General features: G+C 32.2%; 2 protein-coding genes across 2 annotated transcripts; both read left to right on the top strand.

Annotated features, from left to right (window-relative positions):
- The first annotated feature begins 4150 nt into the window (after positions 1 to 4150).
- On the top strand, positions 4151 to 7863 carry LOC125819004 (probable serine/threonine-protein kinase PBL9). Its single transcript, XM_049498512.1, has 6 exons — positions 4151 to 4268; positions 5290 to 5588; positions 5758 to 5893; positions 6167 to 6309; positions 6402 to 6525; positions 7046 to 7863. Exons 1-6 carry the CDS (start codon positions 4217 to 4219, stop codon positions 7474 to 7476), a joined length of 1185 nt encoding a protein of 394 aa, XP_049354469.1. The 5' UTR covers positions 4151 to 4216; the 3' UTR covers positions 7477 to 7863.
- Positions 7864 to 10065: 2202 nt separating this feature from the next.
- LOC125819019 (uncharacterized) lies at positions 10066 to 17206 on the top strand. Its single transcript, XM_049498531.1, has 4 exons — positions 10066 to 10141; positions 10904 to 11041; positions 15582 to 15769; positions 16657 to 17206. The coding sequence occupies exons 1-4, from the start codon at positions 10095 to 10097 to the stop codon at positions 16851 to 16853; spliced, it is 570 nt and encodes a 189-aa protein (XP_049354488.1). The 5' UTR covers positions 10066 to 10094; the 3' UTR covers positions 16854 to 17206.

Below are 17206 nucleotides of genomic sequence, written 5' to 3'. Positions count from 1 at the left end.
TATATAAATTTTAATAAATGTTTTAAAATGTATTATTTTAATATAAATTAATCTTTAAATCATTTTTTAATTAAAAGATATAAAAGTTAAAAAGATATAAATGTTCAAAAAAGTAAAATAACATATGTAAAATACCATTTTGGCCAAATTCTGACCAAAAGGATTTTTCCTAATATTTTTTCCTCTGTCTAACAACAGTTGTCCACTCTTGACTTGACACGCTCCTTAATAAACAATTAATAATAGGGGTAATATTACTGTATTATCCTTTGACTTTATTAAATTTAATGTTTTGATAAATGTGTTAGATGATAAATAATATTTAATATGAAGGATAAAATAGACACAAAAGATAAATTATCTCTTGATTTTTTAAATTAGACAAATATTGTTGGACAACTATTTTTAGTATAGTGAACAACTATTGTTGGACGGAAGGAGTATAACTTACTACTCCCTCTGTCCCTAATTACTTGTCTATTTTGACAAATTAAGAAAGGACAAAATAATTTTACCTATTATACCCTTAATTAATTACTTTGAAAAAGATATAATTTCTTGAAAATCTTAAATTTTGAATGTATTTACTTTATAATTAATAGAGGTAAAATGGTAAACTCACTATATCAATAATTGCTTTCTTAATATTTGTGTCAATTCAAAAGTGAACAAGTAATTAGGGACAGAGGGAGTATATTTTTGATATATTTTTCGCTCATTTAAGTTTTAAAGTATTAAATTAGCCTAACTTGATTTGACTCCAACGATTAGTGAAATTGGCGCCCATAAAATAAAATATGACAAGTATAAATATAAATAAAAGAAAGATTCCGTAATATAATAAAATAGTTGAATTTTTTATTCTGAATTTGATTAAAAATATTAATTAATCTTGAAATTATTCATCTCACTATATATACTAACATAATGTATTACTCCCTCCGTCCCATTTTATGTGGCATCATTTTCTTTTTGGTCAGTTTCAAAAAGAATGTCACATTTCCTTATATGGTAAGTATTTAAAGGTGAAATTCCTCTTTTACCCTTGTTGGTCCCATTTAATCTTAAAATAATATTTCAATACATTTATGAGAAGAGAGAAAAGTGAGTCTACTTTTAAAAGGACAATTTGGTAAATATTTCAAAGTCTTCATTTATTTCTTAAACTCTGTGCCCGATCAAATGTTGCCACATAAAATGGAACGGAGGAAGTAGTTATTTATATAAACTATGAAAATAACTAATCCTATAAAATATTACAATTCATTAAAATAGTTTTATCTATTTTATTCCCTTACCAAACAATACCTTAATTTTTTATACAGCGCTACATTTATTGTTAACCAGTAAATTTAGTAGTCCACACAAAATATAAATAGTCTCCAGTATCAATAGTTACACTTATGATCCCAATTTTTTTTTTAATTCAATATTTAATATTTATATTAAAATTTGATTAAATTTAAATTTATAAGGGTCATATTTATAGGAAACACTACCTATAAAAATATATATTCAAAATTCAAGACATCTGATTAAAAAATTTTTAATCTCATTCAGTACACTACATTCTTTAGTTGATTGATACCAAAGTCTTAATAAAAGTCAGACTATAAATTCTCATAATTAGGTAGCTTTGATTAAGTTTATCCAAAACTATTATTAGTATTAAAAAACAAAGAAGATGCCAACAAATGCAACAATATATTTGAAAAAGAAGGGTGTACATATCTATCTTATTCTTATTTTGTGAAAGTAAGATCCAAAGAAGAGGTTGTATATTTAGACTTTACTCTCAGCTATTATAAGTAAGGTTTGTACACACAAATAATTTCGTCAAACATAATCACACAAATTAAATAATAACATTTTCTAAAAAAAGATTATATATACTTATCCTATTCTTATTTTATGTATTTTGTGAAGTAAGATCTAGAGAAGACATTGTATATTTAGACTTTACTCATAGTAGTGTCCGTGGAGGGTAATGCATACATATAATTTCTTAAATTTTATGTTACATCCAGTGCCGGCTCTATGCTTTGGGAAATAAGGCTTTTGCCTTAGGCCCCCAAATTTCGGGGGCCCCAAAATCAAGAATAAATTATGTGTTAAAATTTTTATAGAAAAAATTGATTATTTATGATAAAAAGTAATTTTTTTAAAAATATATTATTTTACCCATTTTAACATCTTTTGTACTTTGTTAAAAATAAGAATTAATAGTGAAAAGTGTTGAACAAAGTGAATTACAAATTCTTTTTTATTTCATTTTAAATTTTAGTTTCAAGCATTACTACAATCATATTAAAATGGGGTATACCAAGTCATCAACTTCTTGTGTCAAATTCTATGATTCTAAATCTTATCTCTATTTAATATTTATCAACTTATTACTTGTATAATTATGTTAACAATTCATATAATAATTGTCTCACTAAAAGGACGTTTTTCAATGTTGAGTTGATAAAATCTTACCTAAAACTAATAACTAAGAAAACAATATTAAAATACTAATAATTTTCATCTAAATAGTGTAAGAAAAATAATTTTTGAATAAATATGTATATGAAGTTTGATTATATTTTAGGCCCCGAATTGAAATTTCGCTTTAGGCCACTAATCATGTTGAGCCGCCCTTGGTTACATCAAACAATATCACATAAATTAAGACGGATAGCTGGAGTATACTTCTAGATTTTTTTTTTTAATCTAATTATTATTTTTTGAAAGTTGATGATTAAATTTGGTGCACTAAATGCACACGTTTGTCTTCTTGTACAAGTTGCACAGAGCCAGCAGCCAAAAGAAATAAAGAAACCTTTATTAAAAAAGAAGATAAGCTTTAAAGGCTCTAAATAAAAGCTAAATTGGTCCCTACACTCCATTCACTATTTGCCTTTTCACTCTTTCTTTTTGAAAAAATTAACCAAAAATAGTTCTTTGGCTCTTGTATTTGGAGGTCAATTCAAAATGATCCTTATATATTTTTTTGTAATAATTTTGGCCATTTAGGTTTGTAAAAGTAGGTTTATTTGATCGCCGTAATGTATTTAATAAATTTTAATTATTAGATTTATACAAATAAAGTGCAATTTGATGCATCAAATATCTCGTGTTTATAAAAGGTTTGAAGAAGGATTGCACATCAAACTATGACAAAAAAAAGGAATTTAATATGAATTTACATTTAGAAATGTATAATTTCTTAAAATTTCTCCTATTTTTAATCTATTATATAAGTTTGATGGAACATTTTTGAGGTTTACTTTCATGATGTTCTAGTTGAAAAAATTTCCTTCACAATTTTTATAAAATTTATTTGCAGTTTTTATTGGGAATGTATTAGTGGAAAGAAGTTATTATATAGTGAAGCATACTCCCTGGGTTCCTATTTACTTGTATATTTTTGACATCTATTCAAAAAATAAATTAATATAGTGAGTTTATCATTTTTACTTCTATTAATGAATAGAATTTCAAAATAAATTTACTCAATAAAGAGGTTCTACCTTTTTCAAAAATATTAACTCTCTAAATAAATTGATAGTATAATAAATAAAAAATATTGTGTTTTCTTAATTTTTCAAAAGTGACGAGTAAAAAAAACAAATAAAAAATTAAAATTGGACAGGTAAAGAGAGACGGAGAGAGTATATTTAAGGGACAATTTCATATATATCTCAAAATATAAGGATTATTTTTATCATTTTTTTGTCCCAATTTATATAATACACTTTCCTTTTTTGTCTATCTAAAAAATGATATATTTTTATATTTAGTAATAATTTAATTTTAAAAATATCCATTCTAAACTATAATCTTTTTATTAAAAAAATTTCACTCGAACAAATCACATAAATCGAGACAGAAATTAATATACGAAAAACAAATCATATTGACTAAGACAAGAGGAAAGGTCAAAGTACACTTTTGTAGATTTTGGCCTTTGTGATTTTTTTATTTTATTTTTATTTTTTTCTTACAAGAGATTCTCGTGAAAGACAACCCAACAAAGTGTCAATTTTTTTTTTTCCAACACATATATAAACTACATTTCTTTTCGTTCACACTTCATATTTTTGGCTTTTATACATTTCACCCTTTTTTTGAGTTTATATATGTAAACCCACAAGAATCAATTCAATCACTAGTCATTTTTTATAAGAGTTTTTTTTTTCTTACAAAGATTGAAACTTTTGGTTCATAAATTTTAATGGGTTCTTGTTTAAGTGTTCGAATTAAAGCAGAAAGTCCTCTTCATCATGGTATTTTTTTTTTATTATAATTTTATCTGTTTTTGTTTTTCAGTTCTTTATTCAACTGTCATGTGATCAAAAAGTTACGAGTTTGAGCTGTGGAAATAATAGACTTTTGTTGGGTCACAGGCAGAGTTTTAGTGCATCGGGATATGTGCTTACTTTTATGGTTCGAGTTTTGTTGGGTTATAGCCGGAGTTTAGTGCATCGGGTGCTTACTAGTTTGAGCTGTGAAAACAGTATAATAGACTTTTGTGGTTTGGGTTTTATTGGGTTATAGTGAGAGTTTAGTGTATCGGGATATGTGATTTTTTATTTCAGTTAGCTAGGATATGTTTAGAGAATTATTAATGGGACTGGAAAAGTTTAGATTTTTTTTTTATGCTATTTGTGGAAATTTATGAGTGAATTTTCTTTCTATTTTTAGCTCCTGTTTGGTTATAGATTTTGAAATTGAAACTCGAAACTTGAAAATTTGAGTTTTTGAAGTGAATTTTGAGAATTTGAACTTTGTGTTTCGAAATGCATTTTAGTTGGATTTTTTTTTTTTGAAGTTTTGTTAGTGGAAATTCCGAAAGTTCAAACACTCCTCTAAGGCCGTTTTTGTAAAAAAATTCTAAAATCTGATCCGAAATCTATGGTCAATCGTTGGCTAATTGTTAAGTAAAAACCATAGTCTCTAGTGTTTATTGGATTGATTGGAAGAAATTTTGTATGAAGTTTATGGAACTATTTCTTAGTTATATCTGGATTTTGGGAGGTGTCTATGTTAGTGAGATTACTCGCGGTATCTGTGTTGGTGAGAGGTAGCATGTATCTTGCGGAATTGAATTAGAGCACTCGAGCTGGCTTGAGTACCATAGTTATAAAAAGAAAGAGGAAAAAAGAAGTAAAGCATTTTGCTTAGGCTGCTGTCATTATTCAACACTCTTGTAGATAATTGCTATGTTCAAGATTCTTAATTAATTCGATAAATGAACACGATATTATTGATTATAAGTAAGAGTTTTTTTTATTTTTTTTTTAACAGGAGCAAGTGATGGAAGAGAGTTGAGTAGTAGGCATTCATATTCATCGGCTCCGTTGACTCCTCGTAGTCAGAGTGAAATTCTGGAATTGTCGAATCTGAATAGCTTTAGTTTCAATGAACTCCGAGTAGCCACGAGGAACTTCCGTCCAGATAGTGTGTTGGGAGAAGGTGGTTTTGGTTGTGTATTTAAGGGTTGGATAGACGAGAATACGTTTAAAGCTGCAAGGCCAGGGACTGGATTGGTTATAGCTGTAAAGAGATTGAACCAAGAAGGCTTTCAAGGTCACAAGGAATGGCTGGTATATATACTCTTCCCTTTAAAATTTTCGATGATCGTTAATATTAAAGACATATCGAAATTGTTAAAGATAGATCATTTTTCTGTAATGTAGTTAGCTGATCATGTTTCCTATAATTCTTGATGTTGATAAGTTGATTAATTGTTTGCTCGGTAAACTTTAACTTCAGGCGGAAATCACTTACCTGAGCCAGTTATCTCATCCTAATCTCGTGAAGTTGATCGGATATTGCTTAGAAGATGAACACAGGCTTCTGGTGTACGAATTCATGCCGAGAGGAAGTTTGGAAAATCATCTATTCAGAAGTAAGTATAGCTCATCTAAAACCATAAAATTCCGTATTTGAGGCAGGGGTGGATCCACTGTATGATATGTGGATTCATGGGAACCCGATTACTTTTTTCTAAACCATGTATAAGAATAAGAAATCTACTAAATATCTGTAAGTATTTTACTGTGAACTTAGTTCGTTATAGGAACCCATAAACTTCAAATCTTGAATCCGCATCTGATTTGAGGACATCCAGGAATATCGTCCATGTAATGTCATGACTTAACCTTTGGTACATTTTGAACAGGGAGTACTTATTTCCAACCGCTATCATGGAATCTCCGGATGAAGGTTGCTCTCGAGGCAGCTAAGGGACTGACATATCTCCACAGCCCAGAAGCTAAAGTTATATATCGGGATTTCAAATCATCTAACATTTTGCTTGATGCTGTATGTGAAAACACCTTTAGAATTTAGTCTTTTAAAGGTTTAAGAATGTTTCTGTAGTCTTCTTACAATCTTTCCATGCCATGAATTGACAGAATTACAATGCAAAGCTTTCTGATTTTGGATTGGCAAAGGATGGGCCAATCGATGGTAAAAGCCATGTATCTACTAGAGTAATGGGTACCTTTGGTTATGCTGCTCCCGAGTATATGGCCACAGGTAATATACAATTTCAATTTATTCCTAATTGTTGTTATGCTTTACTTAAGTTGAGGGTCTATCGGAAACAACCTCTCTACCTTCATGTATGTTGTATTTTCAATTTACTCCTTCAACTGTTTCTGTCCAGAAATGGCCCTATTCACCCACATTTGTTTTCGTCTGAACGTTTGGCATATATATATATATATATTTCGGTTCTGTTTCTCTTAAGAGTTATCTCCTCTATTTAGTTCTTGATAGTTGTCTATTTGTCTAATTTGCAAGTCTTTCATACTCGAGAATATCAATACTATGTGTTTTGAAAGAAATCGGAAGTGTAATGCTATTTGGTTTGCTCTGTTATATATCCCTATTCAACAAAAATCTAATCCCCTCGAGTTTATTGCTGTTCTTTATCCCTTATTTAATCATTTTCGTCTTTCTGTTTAAATGTTTCGGCCTTGAAACTTCCCCTTTCTGCTCTGATATCCTGGAGTAAATTTTTTCTCAGCTTCTGATTGTCACCTCACATGCGTAGGTCATATAACCGCTAGAAGTGACGTATACAGTTTCGGGGTTGTTCTTCTAGAAATGCTGACAGGCCGTCGAGTGATGGACAAAAACCGCCCCCATGGGGAACATAATCTGATCGAATGGGCTAAGCCTTTCCTTACTAGTAAACGTAAAGTCCTCCGTATTATGGATCACCGTATAGAAGGTCAGTACTCAGTGGAAGGAGCACTGAAAGCAGCACTTCTTGCAGTCAAATGCCTGGCATTAGAACCCAAATTCAGGCCCAAAATGCCCGAGGTCGTAAAGGCATTGGAGCAACTTCAGAACTTAAACGAATCAGGAAGTCTCAAACGCGAAACTACACAAAGGAAGCATCACAGAACCTCTACCGATGAAGCTTCAGGAAGAAAAACTACGTCTTATCCGAGGCCAGCTGCTTCTCCCCTTGTTACATGAATGGAGAATGAATGACAACATCTTTAACCATATACACACTACCTGAACCGATAGGAAACGATGAGACGACTTACTTGGTGAGCATATATCTATATCTGTTGATAGAGCACGAAGAGTAATTGATCAAATTTGCGGACATTTCTATGAGAAGAAATGCTTATGATACTAGACTGAATCTGGGAATCTAGGAACTATATTGTAAATTTGTATCAATTATCTTAGCAATCTACAGTTCTTATTTTGATCTAGATGGAAATTTAACATTGATGTTTTCCTCACATCCATGCTAAATTGACTGTTGTTGATCATCTTTTGAGAGCCAAAGATGTGAAGAAAAGGACTTTTTAACATTTTTGTACTGCTTTTTGAGAATCTTATACATGTCTGATAGAATTTAAATGGAGTAACATGGTCGGTGAGAATTCATACAACTAACCCAAACATGTTTGAGACTGACGTGTAGTTGTTTGTGAATCTTATAGTTGGTCTGACATGATTTTGAGAAAAGTAAAGGAAAGAACTACAACTTACCTCTGTCTAGTATTTATACCAACCCGATGAATACATGATACGTGTTTTCATATACATTCTTATTACTAAAATTATAATTTATTAATACACATCAAATAATTGGGATATTGTTTAAATCTCACCAGAGACAACATTATGTAGTTTTTTTCCCTCACGTGTCAGTTTTGATAGACAGAGTCATCCATTATTGATGATGGTAATTGGTAGATATCTAGAAGATTTAATTAAGGCGCACACAAACACCGTTCATGATTATAAAAAAAAAAGAAGAAAAAGAACTGGAAAGCTGTTATGCTAAATACAGTGAATATGGCAAAGTTTGGTATTAAAACTTTCATTTCGAATATTAGCAGACTTTGTCTGTTACATTAGTTGTCATAATTTTGGTTGTACTCTCTATATCCCAATTTTATATTATACTTTGTGATTTGTGATGCTATACACTATAATTATTATTTGACAACAATTTTTCATGCTATTAATATTCCGTTTCATATTAGTTGATCATCTTATTAAAATAGTTGTTCATTTTATAAATTAAGAAAACATTAATTAAATTTTTCCTATATTATCCTTTTGGAAATATTCATATTTGTTTGTAAAATTTTCAAGAAGTTTTTAAGGGGTGAATTAGTAAAATTATTTTTTATTTATGATTTCTTAATATGCATATAAAAAGAAAATTGATCAACTAATATGAGACAGAGGAATTACGAGTTTCACAAGTTTTATAATCCAATTTTGTTTAGTATTGTTCAATATATTTCAAAAAATCAAATAGTATTAAATATACTAGTCAAACAAATGTACTAAATTTCATATCTAATCAATATGCAAAACCCAAATGCAAGATAATGTGAATCCAATCTATTTCAAGCCGCTTCTATGATTGTTCGAATAATAATATTATATTTAGGTTGGGTACAATTTAAGCAACATGATTTGTGGATAGGCACACATCATCAATTTGGATCTTAGTGTAAACTAAAAAGAACTTAATAATTAGGGGAAATTGCATGAATAAGTAAATTTATATTAGTAAATTAGTTAATAATTATAGTTTGAATTAATAATCATTCACCACTAGTTTCTTGGCAAAATTACACAGCCAAGTTTGAGTTGTATAAACATGTAATTTTCGGATTTTGTATAATTAATTTTAATAACTTTTGTATAATGTAATTTGATAATATAATTTGCATAATTATTTAACGTTCAAATGTTTGTGTTTGTATAAATTCAAATTTTATCATATTTATATGATTCCGAAATTTGTATAATATAATCAGTATAACAGTTGTTACTACTCCATTTATACAACTATAGAGATTAGAGGGAAATAGCTACAAACACTTTTTCCACCAAAATTACCATTATCAATCGAAAATAATTTAAACAAAAATAAATACAAATCAATTGATAGTAACCAGTTTATACAAATACGGACGAAAATAGCTTAATTACTCAAATACACGCGAATTATACAAACGAGGTCGCCCATAACATCTTAAACTATTGCTACAACCCGTAAATATGCAAACTATAACTAATGAGCTTAATTAAATTTATTATAATGGCTATTTACGAAATTTCCTCTAATAATGATGTAAAAAGGGATAGAGAATAGATAAATTACAATTATTTATTGAGTTTTGAATCATAATATCATGACTTTAATAAATTTCAACTATATAAGTACAATAACTCTATTCAACAACACTAAATTGTAAAATCTTTTAGCTACTTCAATTACAAAGTCTTGATAATGGTTATATTTCAATCAGAGGTGTAAAAATTGTTTATATTTGAAATTTATACTTGGTTCGATAATCTATTCTTGACCATATTTTTACTTTTGCGTTCATTTCATATTCTTTGTATATACTTTCAGTTTATTTTATTTACCCAACTTTATTAAGAAAAAACTAAATTGTTTATTTTCGTACAAAATAATTATTCATTTTGCTTTTTGACCAAACTACGACGTCGTTTGAGCAGGCTGCAGATAAACAATAATTTTAACATTCCATATGATTTTTGGGGTTTAAGAGAGGTTTTTTCAAGCTGAAGAAACTCACAGAAGCAAAATGTTGGGGCGAAGATTTATCTCCTTCTTGCGTCGCACTCCATCTGCGTAAGATTATTTTTAAAAAAAATTTTGATACCATTTTTGCATCATAGTTAAAATTTCCTTTTTATATATATATGGAAGAAATAGAGTCGACTTATATACAAAAATTATTAAAATTTTGTGGGGAAATTGTAGTTTGATGAATTATTTAGTGTTGGGATCAAATGGGTTTTTGTAGAATGAAATGAGTATAGAGGATTTATAGAGTTTATCCCAATTGATTTGGTGTTGAGGTGTTAGTTGAATGTGGAGGGGGATCCAAGATTTGAACTTATGGGTTTGGATTGATGCTACTGAATCCAACTGACCATTTGCGTTACTGGGTTCGAAATTTAATATTTGTACATAGTTAATATGTTTCTTAACATATATACAGAATCTGAAGTAAACTAGAGCTACTGTGTTTGGTTGATTTGATAGTGTATATTGTGCATCTTCCCTTGTTGACTGATTGATTGATTGACATGATGTAGTTCGGGAAAAGTGGAATGGGTAGAGAGGATTCATATAGTCTGTCCCAACTGGTTTGGTGTTGAGGTGTTAGTTGATTGCAGAGGCAGATCCAAGATTTGAACTTTATGGGTTCGGGATGATGCTACTGAATCTAACTGACCATTTGAGTTTCTGGGTTCGTATACAATATTTTTATATACTTAATAGGTTTCTAAACTAGAGCTATTGTGTTTGGTTGAATCTATTCTCTATAATGTATATTGTGCATCCACTCTTGGTTGATTGATTGATTGATTGATTGATATGATGTAGTTCGGGAAAAGTGGTGGCGGAGGAAGGGAAGGCAAAGACATGGGGGAGAAGGATAGTGTCAGGGACCTTGATTTGCTTAACTGGAGGTGTTGCTCTAAGTGCTCTTGATGATCTCTCCATATATCATAGCTGTAGCAGGTTTGCTTTTTTCGCTACCTGTTATCCCTGTGATTTTGATAATATGGGAGGAGTGACTGTTTGGGAAGGCTCCTGCTTTTTTGATTCAGATTGACCTTGAGAACGCCAAATGAATATTCAAACTTGTTTTTTAGGATGTGATTTATGATACTTCTATAATATGATATTGCGCTTAAAGGCTCTTCAAGTTGGAATTTATTTTCTCTAGGTGTATTTTGTCTGCTCTGATTGGCAAGATAGTGGTAAAATCATTATTTTCACTAGAAATTAGGAATTCCCTGTAAGTGTTATTCGAGGGAAGAGTTATGAAGTTAAGAATTAATTTGATCCTGTAATTCCATTCAAAATAGACCTTGCCCCAATGATTTAGTTTAAATTGCGGAGGCAGTACATAGCGCGATGTGTGGTAGGGGCATGTCAGTAGTTAGAATCCCGGCCTGTGAACCAAGTCTGGTATTTTAATTGGAGATGGGTAGAGGGACGACCCATTATCCACCGAGTTTCATAGGTGAAAAGTGCGAAATTAAAGGTAATCTTTTTGAGATGACACTCTCCTAGAATTTTCCTCTTTTCAGCTTTGAAATTCGGTGGATAATGGGTCTTCACTCTACCCTTCTCCAATTAAATACCAAACTTGATCTTATTAATAATTGTATTTTGAATAGATCTTATCTTCACATTCAGATTGCGCAAAGAACCTTGACTCTAGTAAGTTGAGCTTTTCTATGATATAGTTTAATTGCTAGCTAATGTGATGGTTAAAAGTCCAAGTACTTTTGAGATGCTCTCGACCCTCTACCGCAATCTGTCTCAGAGGGCACATTTTGTTGCTCCAAAATTTGTTTTCCTTTCTCCCTACCTCTTGGTGCTGCTTGATCTAGGTTAAAACAAAGGGGTGTACCTCTCCAAAATGTCACTCAAATCCGGTAGACCTGAAAATATGTTGCTACTAGTTTTAGATACAATAGGGACTGCCGGAGTCAGTGATGGTGGTGATGCATTTTGAGTTTGTGGGGGCTGATGTTCCAAAAACAACAACACACCAAAGGATTCCCACAAGCAGGTTCTGGGGAAGGTAGGATATACACATACCTTAACCCCTACCTTTGCAGGGTAGAGGGACTGTTTCCGATAGACCCTCAGAGATTGATTTTCCATTTTGAGAAATCAGATGAATCTACAAATTGCAATTAGTAAAATTCACATGGTTCCTTGCATCCGCAGTATGCATTCATTCCAGTGGTATCAAAGGCGAAAAGCGCAAAAAAGCTCTAAGGTCCGTGGGGGCTTTAAACGCAAATAAAGCGTGGGATTTAATGAAAAAAGGCGCAAAGGGAGAAAAGAATACAAATATATATGATTAGTCCAAGACTAATAATTATAAACATGAACGACAAATATGACCAAAGAAATTGAAGAAAAATTATGATAAAGTGAACTATCAATTGTTTAGTTTCACTTCTTCATAAGAGGCTCATTGGCAAGGAAACGTTTTCCCTAGAACCTTGATGACGACACTGAAGCGCACATAAAGTGAGGCGAAGCGCTCAACACATTTTGAGCCTCGCTTTAGGGCTTAAGCACGCTTTTGATAACACTGATTCATTCCTTTCTCAAAGCTAAGAAGTCCCCAAATGAATGGCAGTATAGTAGATTGCTTCCCGCATTTTAATGTGTTCAATTCTGTCCAATTTTTTTCATCAGCCTACCGTCCATTCCCTCAAAGATTTCATTCATTTTGGCTTTAATATTTCAATCATTGTATCAAAAAGTTCCACAATGTACCTCACTGTTCCTGGATGCACAAATGCTTGTCCTCTGTTCCTTTATAGTAGACCTGCTTCTCCGATTTCCTTCCTTGGACCATCCGCTTCCACCAGTGTCTTCGAAAGAGTTCTGTTGATTATCTTTTTTTACATTGTCGGTGGAATCATTGGTCCGGGTAGTTTCCAGCATTCAAAATCAACATTGTTATTGTTGATGGAAACCACATTTTCTTCTAATTTTTGGCTCAAAATGATAACCCCTGATATTCACATTAATCTAATTACCCACATTTAGAAGTTTCTTTGGGTTGATGACATGAACCAAGGAAATTTTGTTAGTATGATTCTAGACATATTGTTATTTGGGACCAATCTAGTACTAACAAAATTTAGAGTTGGTCGAGCCTTGCACCACATATTTGTACCCTTAATTCTACCTTTTAGCTAGTTTGCACCAAATGGGCAGTCTTTTTTCCATTAAATCCAGATTTGGAATTTTGAGAAATGCTAAAGTTACCTCATCATCGACTTCAGAAGGGTGTAGAGTTCATTGATTGTTGCTGATGAGTAGTCGATAATGTTGCCCATTATAGTATATACATTGGTGTTCTCATCTAGGTTATTATAAAACTCGACTAAATCCCCATAAAAGTTAGCTCCTTGCAAACTCCTCCCATCTCTAATGGTTGATGAAGGCATTTTCTATGTCGTCTTCAGGGTCAAAATCCATTCCTTTTTCCTCAACTGGGGTTTTACTAGGGTGAGACCATGTGTCACTAGGATGAAGTTGACTTAGATGAGGTAGAGTTTTGTGCCATGGTAAAGGAGAGTAGAAGATTGTACGCGAGCAAACAGAACACTGATTGGAGATATGTTGATTTCGGTGGAGAATAGAGAATTTTGCTGATGTAAACATTAAAAAATGCCCCCCCCCCCCCCTCTTTAGTCTTTACATTGACATGTTTTCCCTAAAAATAATAGCTACAAATGCATCTATGACAAATAAAGATGCATTGGTTAGTAGGGTTAAGGAGCAAGGGGTGGAAAAAATCGATGAACTCTACAGCCTTATGATGTCAATGATAAGGTAACTCTAGCATTTATCACCACTCCAAATGTGGATTTGATAAAAGAAACACTATGCCCATTTGGTGCAAACTGACTAAAAGGTAACATTAAGGGTACAAATATGTATTATAAGACTCGACCAATGCTGAATTTTGTTAGAAGTAGCCAAATACCAATATTTCTAGAATCTTTACCAACTGAATTTCCTTGATTTGTGCCATCTATTCAAAGAAACCTCTTATTGTGGGTAACTAGTTTAATGTGAATATCAAGGGTTGCTGTTTTAAACCAAAAAAATAATAAAAAAGTGTGGTTCTTATCAACAATAACGAGGTTGGTTTTGAGTGATGAGTTTTACCGGGACCAATAATACTCGACAATGTCAAAAAAACGTAATCAATTGAACTCTTTGGAGGAGATAGATAGTCCGAGGGAGAAGAAGATCCACTATACCGAAATAGAGGACAAGTATTTGTGCCTCTAAGGTACCAGCTAATGCCATTCCATAAACTTATACACCTGCTCTTATATCCTCACAATGTGTTCTTTCCCACTGCAACAGTGCAACTACCCTTGCCGATCCAATGCTTGCCTTTGTATTCCTTGCCACTGTAGGATTTTGTTCCATATGGAAGCAGATATCTCACACTTATCTTCACTACACCAAAAACATATCAAATTAGCCACCATACCCCAAAGAACTATTTTTACTCTTGTATATAATTTGCCATAAGCTACCAGCCTAAAGATGAATATCCACCTTGGAAAGTCATGATTGTTACGTACTAATCTTTTCCTAGGCACCTTGAGGAAATCCCTGTCAGCTTTAGATGCATCTTCTTTTATGGAGAAAGCTTGCATCTGCAATAGATCACTGACCAAGTAACCAACATCTTCAAAGTGTTTCATGGCCTTTATGATATCTTTTGCACCATCAACGAAGCCTGCTTAGTATTAATTTAGTCATGCCATCCTACCTGTCCCGTATTATATATGAACCTGAACTCATAAGTTTGTCCTTTGTACACAGGTTACACAATAGTTTGCATATTGCTGCTCTATATCAAGTTAGGATGTCAAGAATATTTAAGCCACCAGCTGATTCTTGGATCACAGGATTTGTCCCAAGCTAAAAAAGCAGATACTGCAGAACATCCCGTATATAAGAACCTCCTGCATACTGCTTTAATTTGTTGAATAACTTCTTAGGTAAAATAAAGATCTGAGGCCAAAATCTTTGTATTGAGAACAAAACACTACTGATCAGTCTTTCTCAAAAAAAAAAAACACTTCTAATCAGTTATACTATGGCTTCATAAAACATGAACTTCACACTGTTCATCTTGTAATTCCACACACTCATTTCTCTGAAATATTGGAGCTAATTATAACTGTCCTTTTAATGGTTTCTGGAATCCTAGATGTGATGTCAGCTACCATGATCTTACAAATTTCCTTCTTGCTCAAGGCATATGGAAATATTTCAGTTGAGGAAAATGTTGATGCTTTACAGAACACTGATTTTGTTTTCACATTTCACATACTTCTGTAGTAGTAAGTGTGTAATACAAAACACATTGATATATATATTTTCTTGGGTGGCAATGAGGATAGGGGTAGCAAGGGTCTTGTAGGGGATAACTGTGACTTTCGTGGCTATTGTTATACCTGTTTCTTGTTTCATCCTTCATTGTTTGGTCTTGCAGCAAGGCCTTGGAAAGAGCCAGTAAGAACAAGCCGATTATAGATGCCATTGGGGAGCCCATTGTTAGAGGTCCTTGGTATAATGCATCACTAGCAGTAGCTCACCAAAGGCAATCTGTATCATGTACATTTCCTGTCTCTGGACCCCAAGGCACCGGAATTTTTCAGCTGAAGGCAGTTCGTAATGGAGGTTGGTTCTGTTCCTTATATACTACTTTGAGCAGACATTCTCCATCTTGTTTTTTGTTTCAGAAATACGTTCTGAAATTTGGACATCCTTTATTCTACTTTTTCAATCCCTGATATATCGATTGTGAATATTTAAGCTGTAGTTGTTAGTCATGGTGGTGATAAGTTCAAAATGCTCCTGCAAAGATCCAAATCAATGCCATTATCAACAGAGAAATCTATTGAGTAAAGCAGTTACTCCCTCCGTTTCAATTTGTTTGTTTTACTTAATATTTTAGGTCATTTAAAAAAGAATGTCTTTTTTCATTTTTGATTTCAACTTTCCATGTGGCATTTTTAAGACCACAACATTAAAGGACATTTTGATACATCCTACGTATCTTTTGTTTAAGATCACAAGATTCAAAAACCTTCTTTACTTCTTAAATTTCGTAAGTCAAAACCAGGGAGTATATTTTTACTGTCGTCTTTCTTTTACTTGTAACAAAAAACAGTGTCTTTAGATTGTTTAGCTTTCCATTAAGAAATGAGGATACTGGAATGTGACTAGCTATTTCTTAATAATGAGGATGTTCCAGGAAGTGGTGTTTTTTTTTTTTCCCCTATGAATTGTTGTCTAACTTCATTCAAAAACGACACTTGAACTTATATAGAATCCAATTCAAAAATCATTTATATTTTTGATCATTTCTTAGATTTGGTTGAATTGTATAGAATCCATTTCTAATTTTAAAGCGAACAATGACCTTAACTCATTAGCTCAACTTTACTGTAGAGAAAAGATTAAAAGAGAAAACTGGTTTATTGTCTGCATAAACATGTTCATAATTGTCTCAACATACTTGTTCTACATATTTAACTAGTACTGCTGTTTAATATTTGGAGCAGAGGACAAATGGTCATCATTTTTACGGGCAAGCGACTGGGAGATACTCATTATGGAAGCTCTCGTCCATGTCCCGGGGAATGAAGAGAAGCAGCAAACTTTTCGGATTAAGGTTTCAGATGACCTACCTCCACCAGCTAGTAATGCATGCACGGATTGCATACCTCAGGAACCATCTGGTAATGTGGATAAGAAATGACCAAGATTCGTTCTGCCATGGCTCCGAGGGGATTTTTTCTTTCTCCATACAAATCATTCACATCATAAGAGGTTTGTATTTAGGACCCTTTGAAATTTTCCAGTTCCAAGGTACCAAATCTATATATTTCCACACTAGATCGTGTAATTGGTGATTCTTTTAAATGTTGAAGCTATGTTATTGTCAAAGTCGGAGAGGAAGAAGAACGCCATCATAGAGGGATCAACGTGTAAACTTGATCTGTATTTGATTTACTGGAATAAGTTCATCATCAAAGTGTAGATTTTGGCAAGAAAAGGCAAACGTTTCTGTGGATTTTACCCATACAATAAATGGTTTCAATGTTGTTCACT

The sequence above is a fragment of the Solanum verrucosum genome, unplaced genomic scaffold (assembly GCF_900185275.1).
Source record: "Solanum verrucosum unplaced genomic scaffold, falcon-dt-bn FXZP01000252.1, whole genome shotgun sequence".
Taxonomy (NCBI): domain Eukaryota; kingdom Viridiplantae; phylum Streptophyta; class Magnoliopsida; order Solanales; family Solanaceae; genus Solanum; species Solanum verrucosum.
The sequence above is the reverse complement of the archived record's forward strand: the minus strand, read 5'-3'. Positions and strand labels throughout refer to the sequence as shown.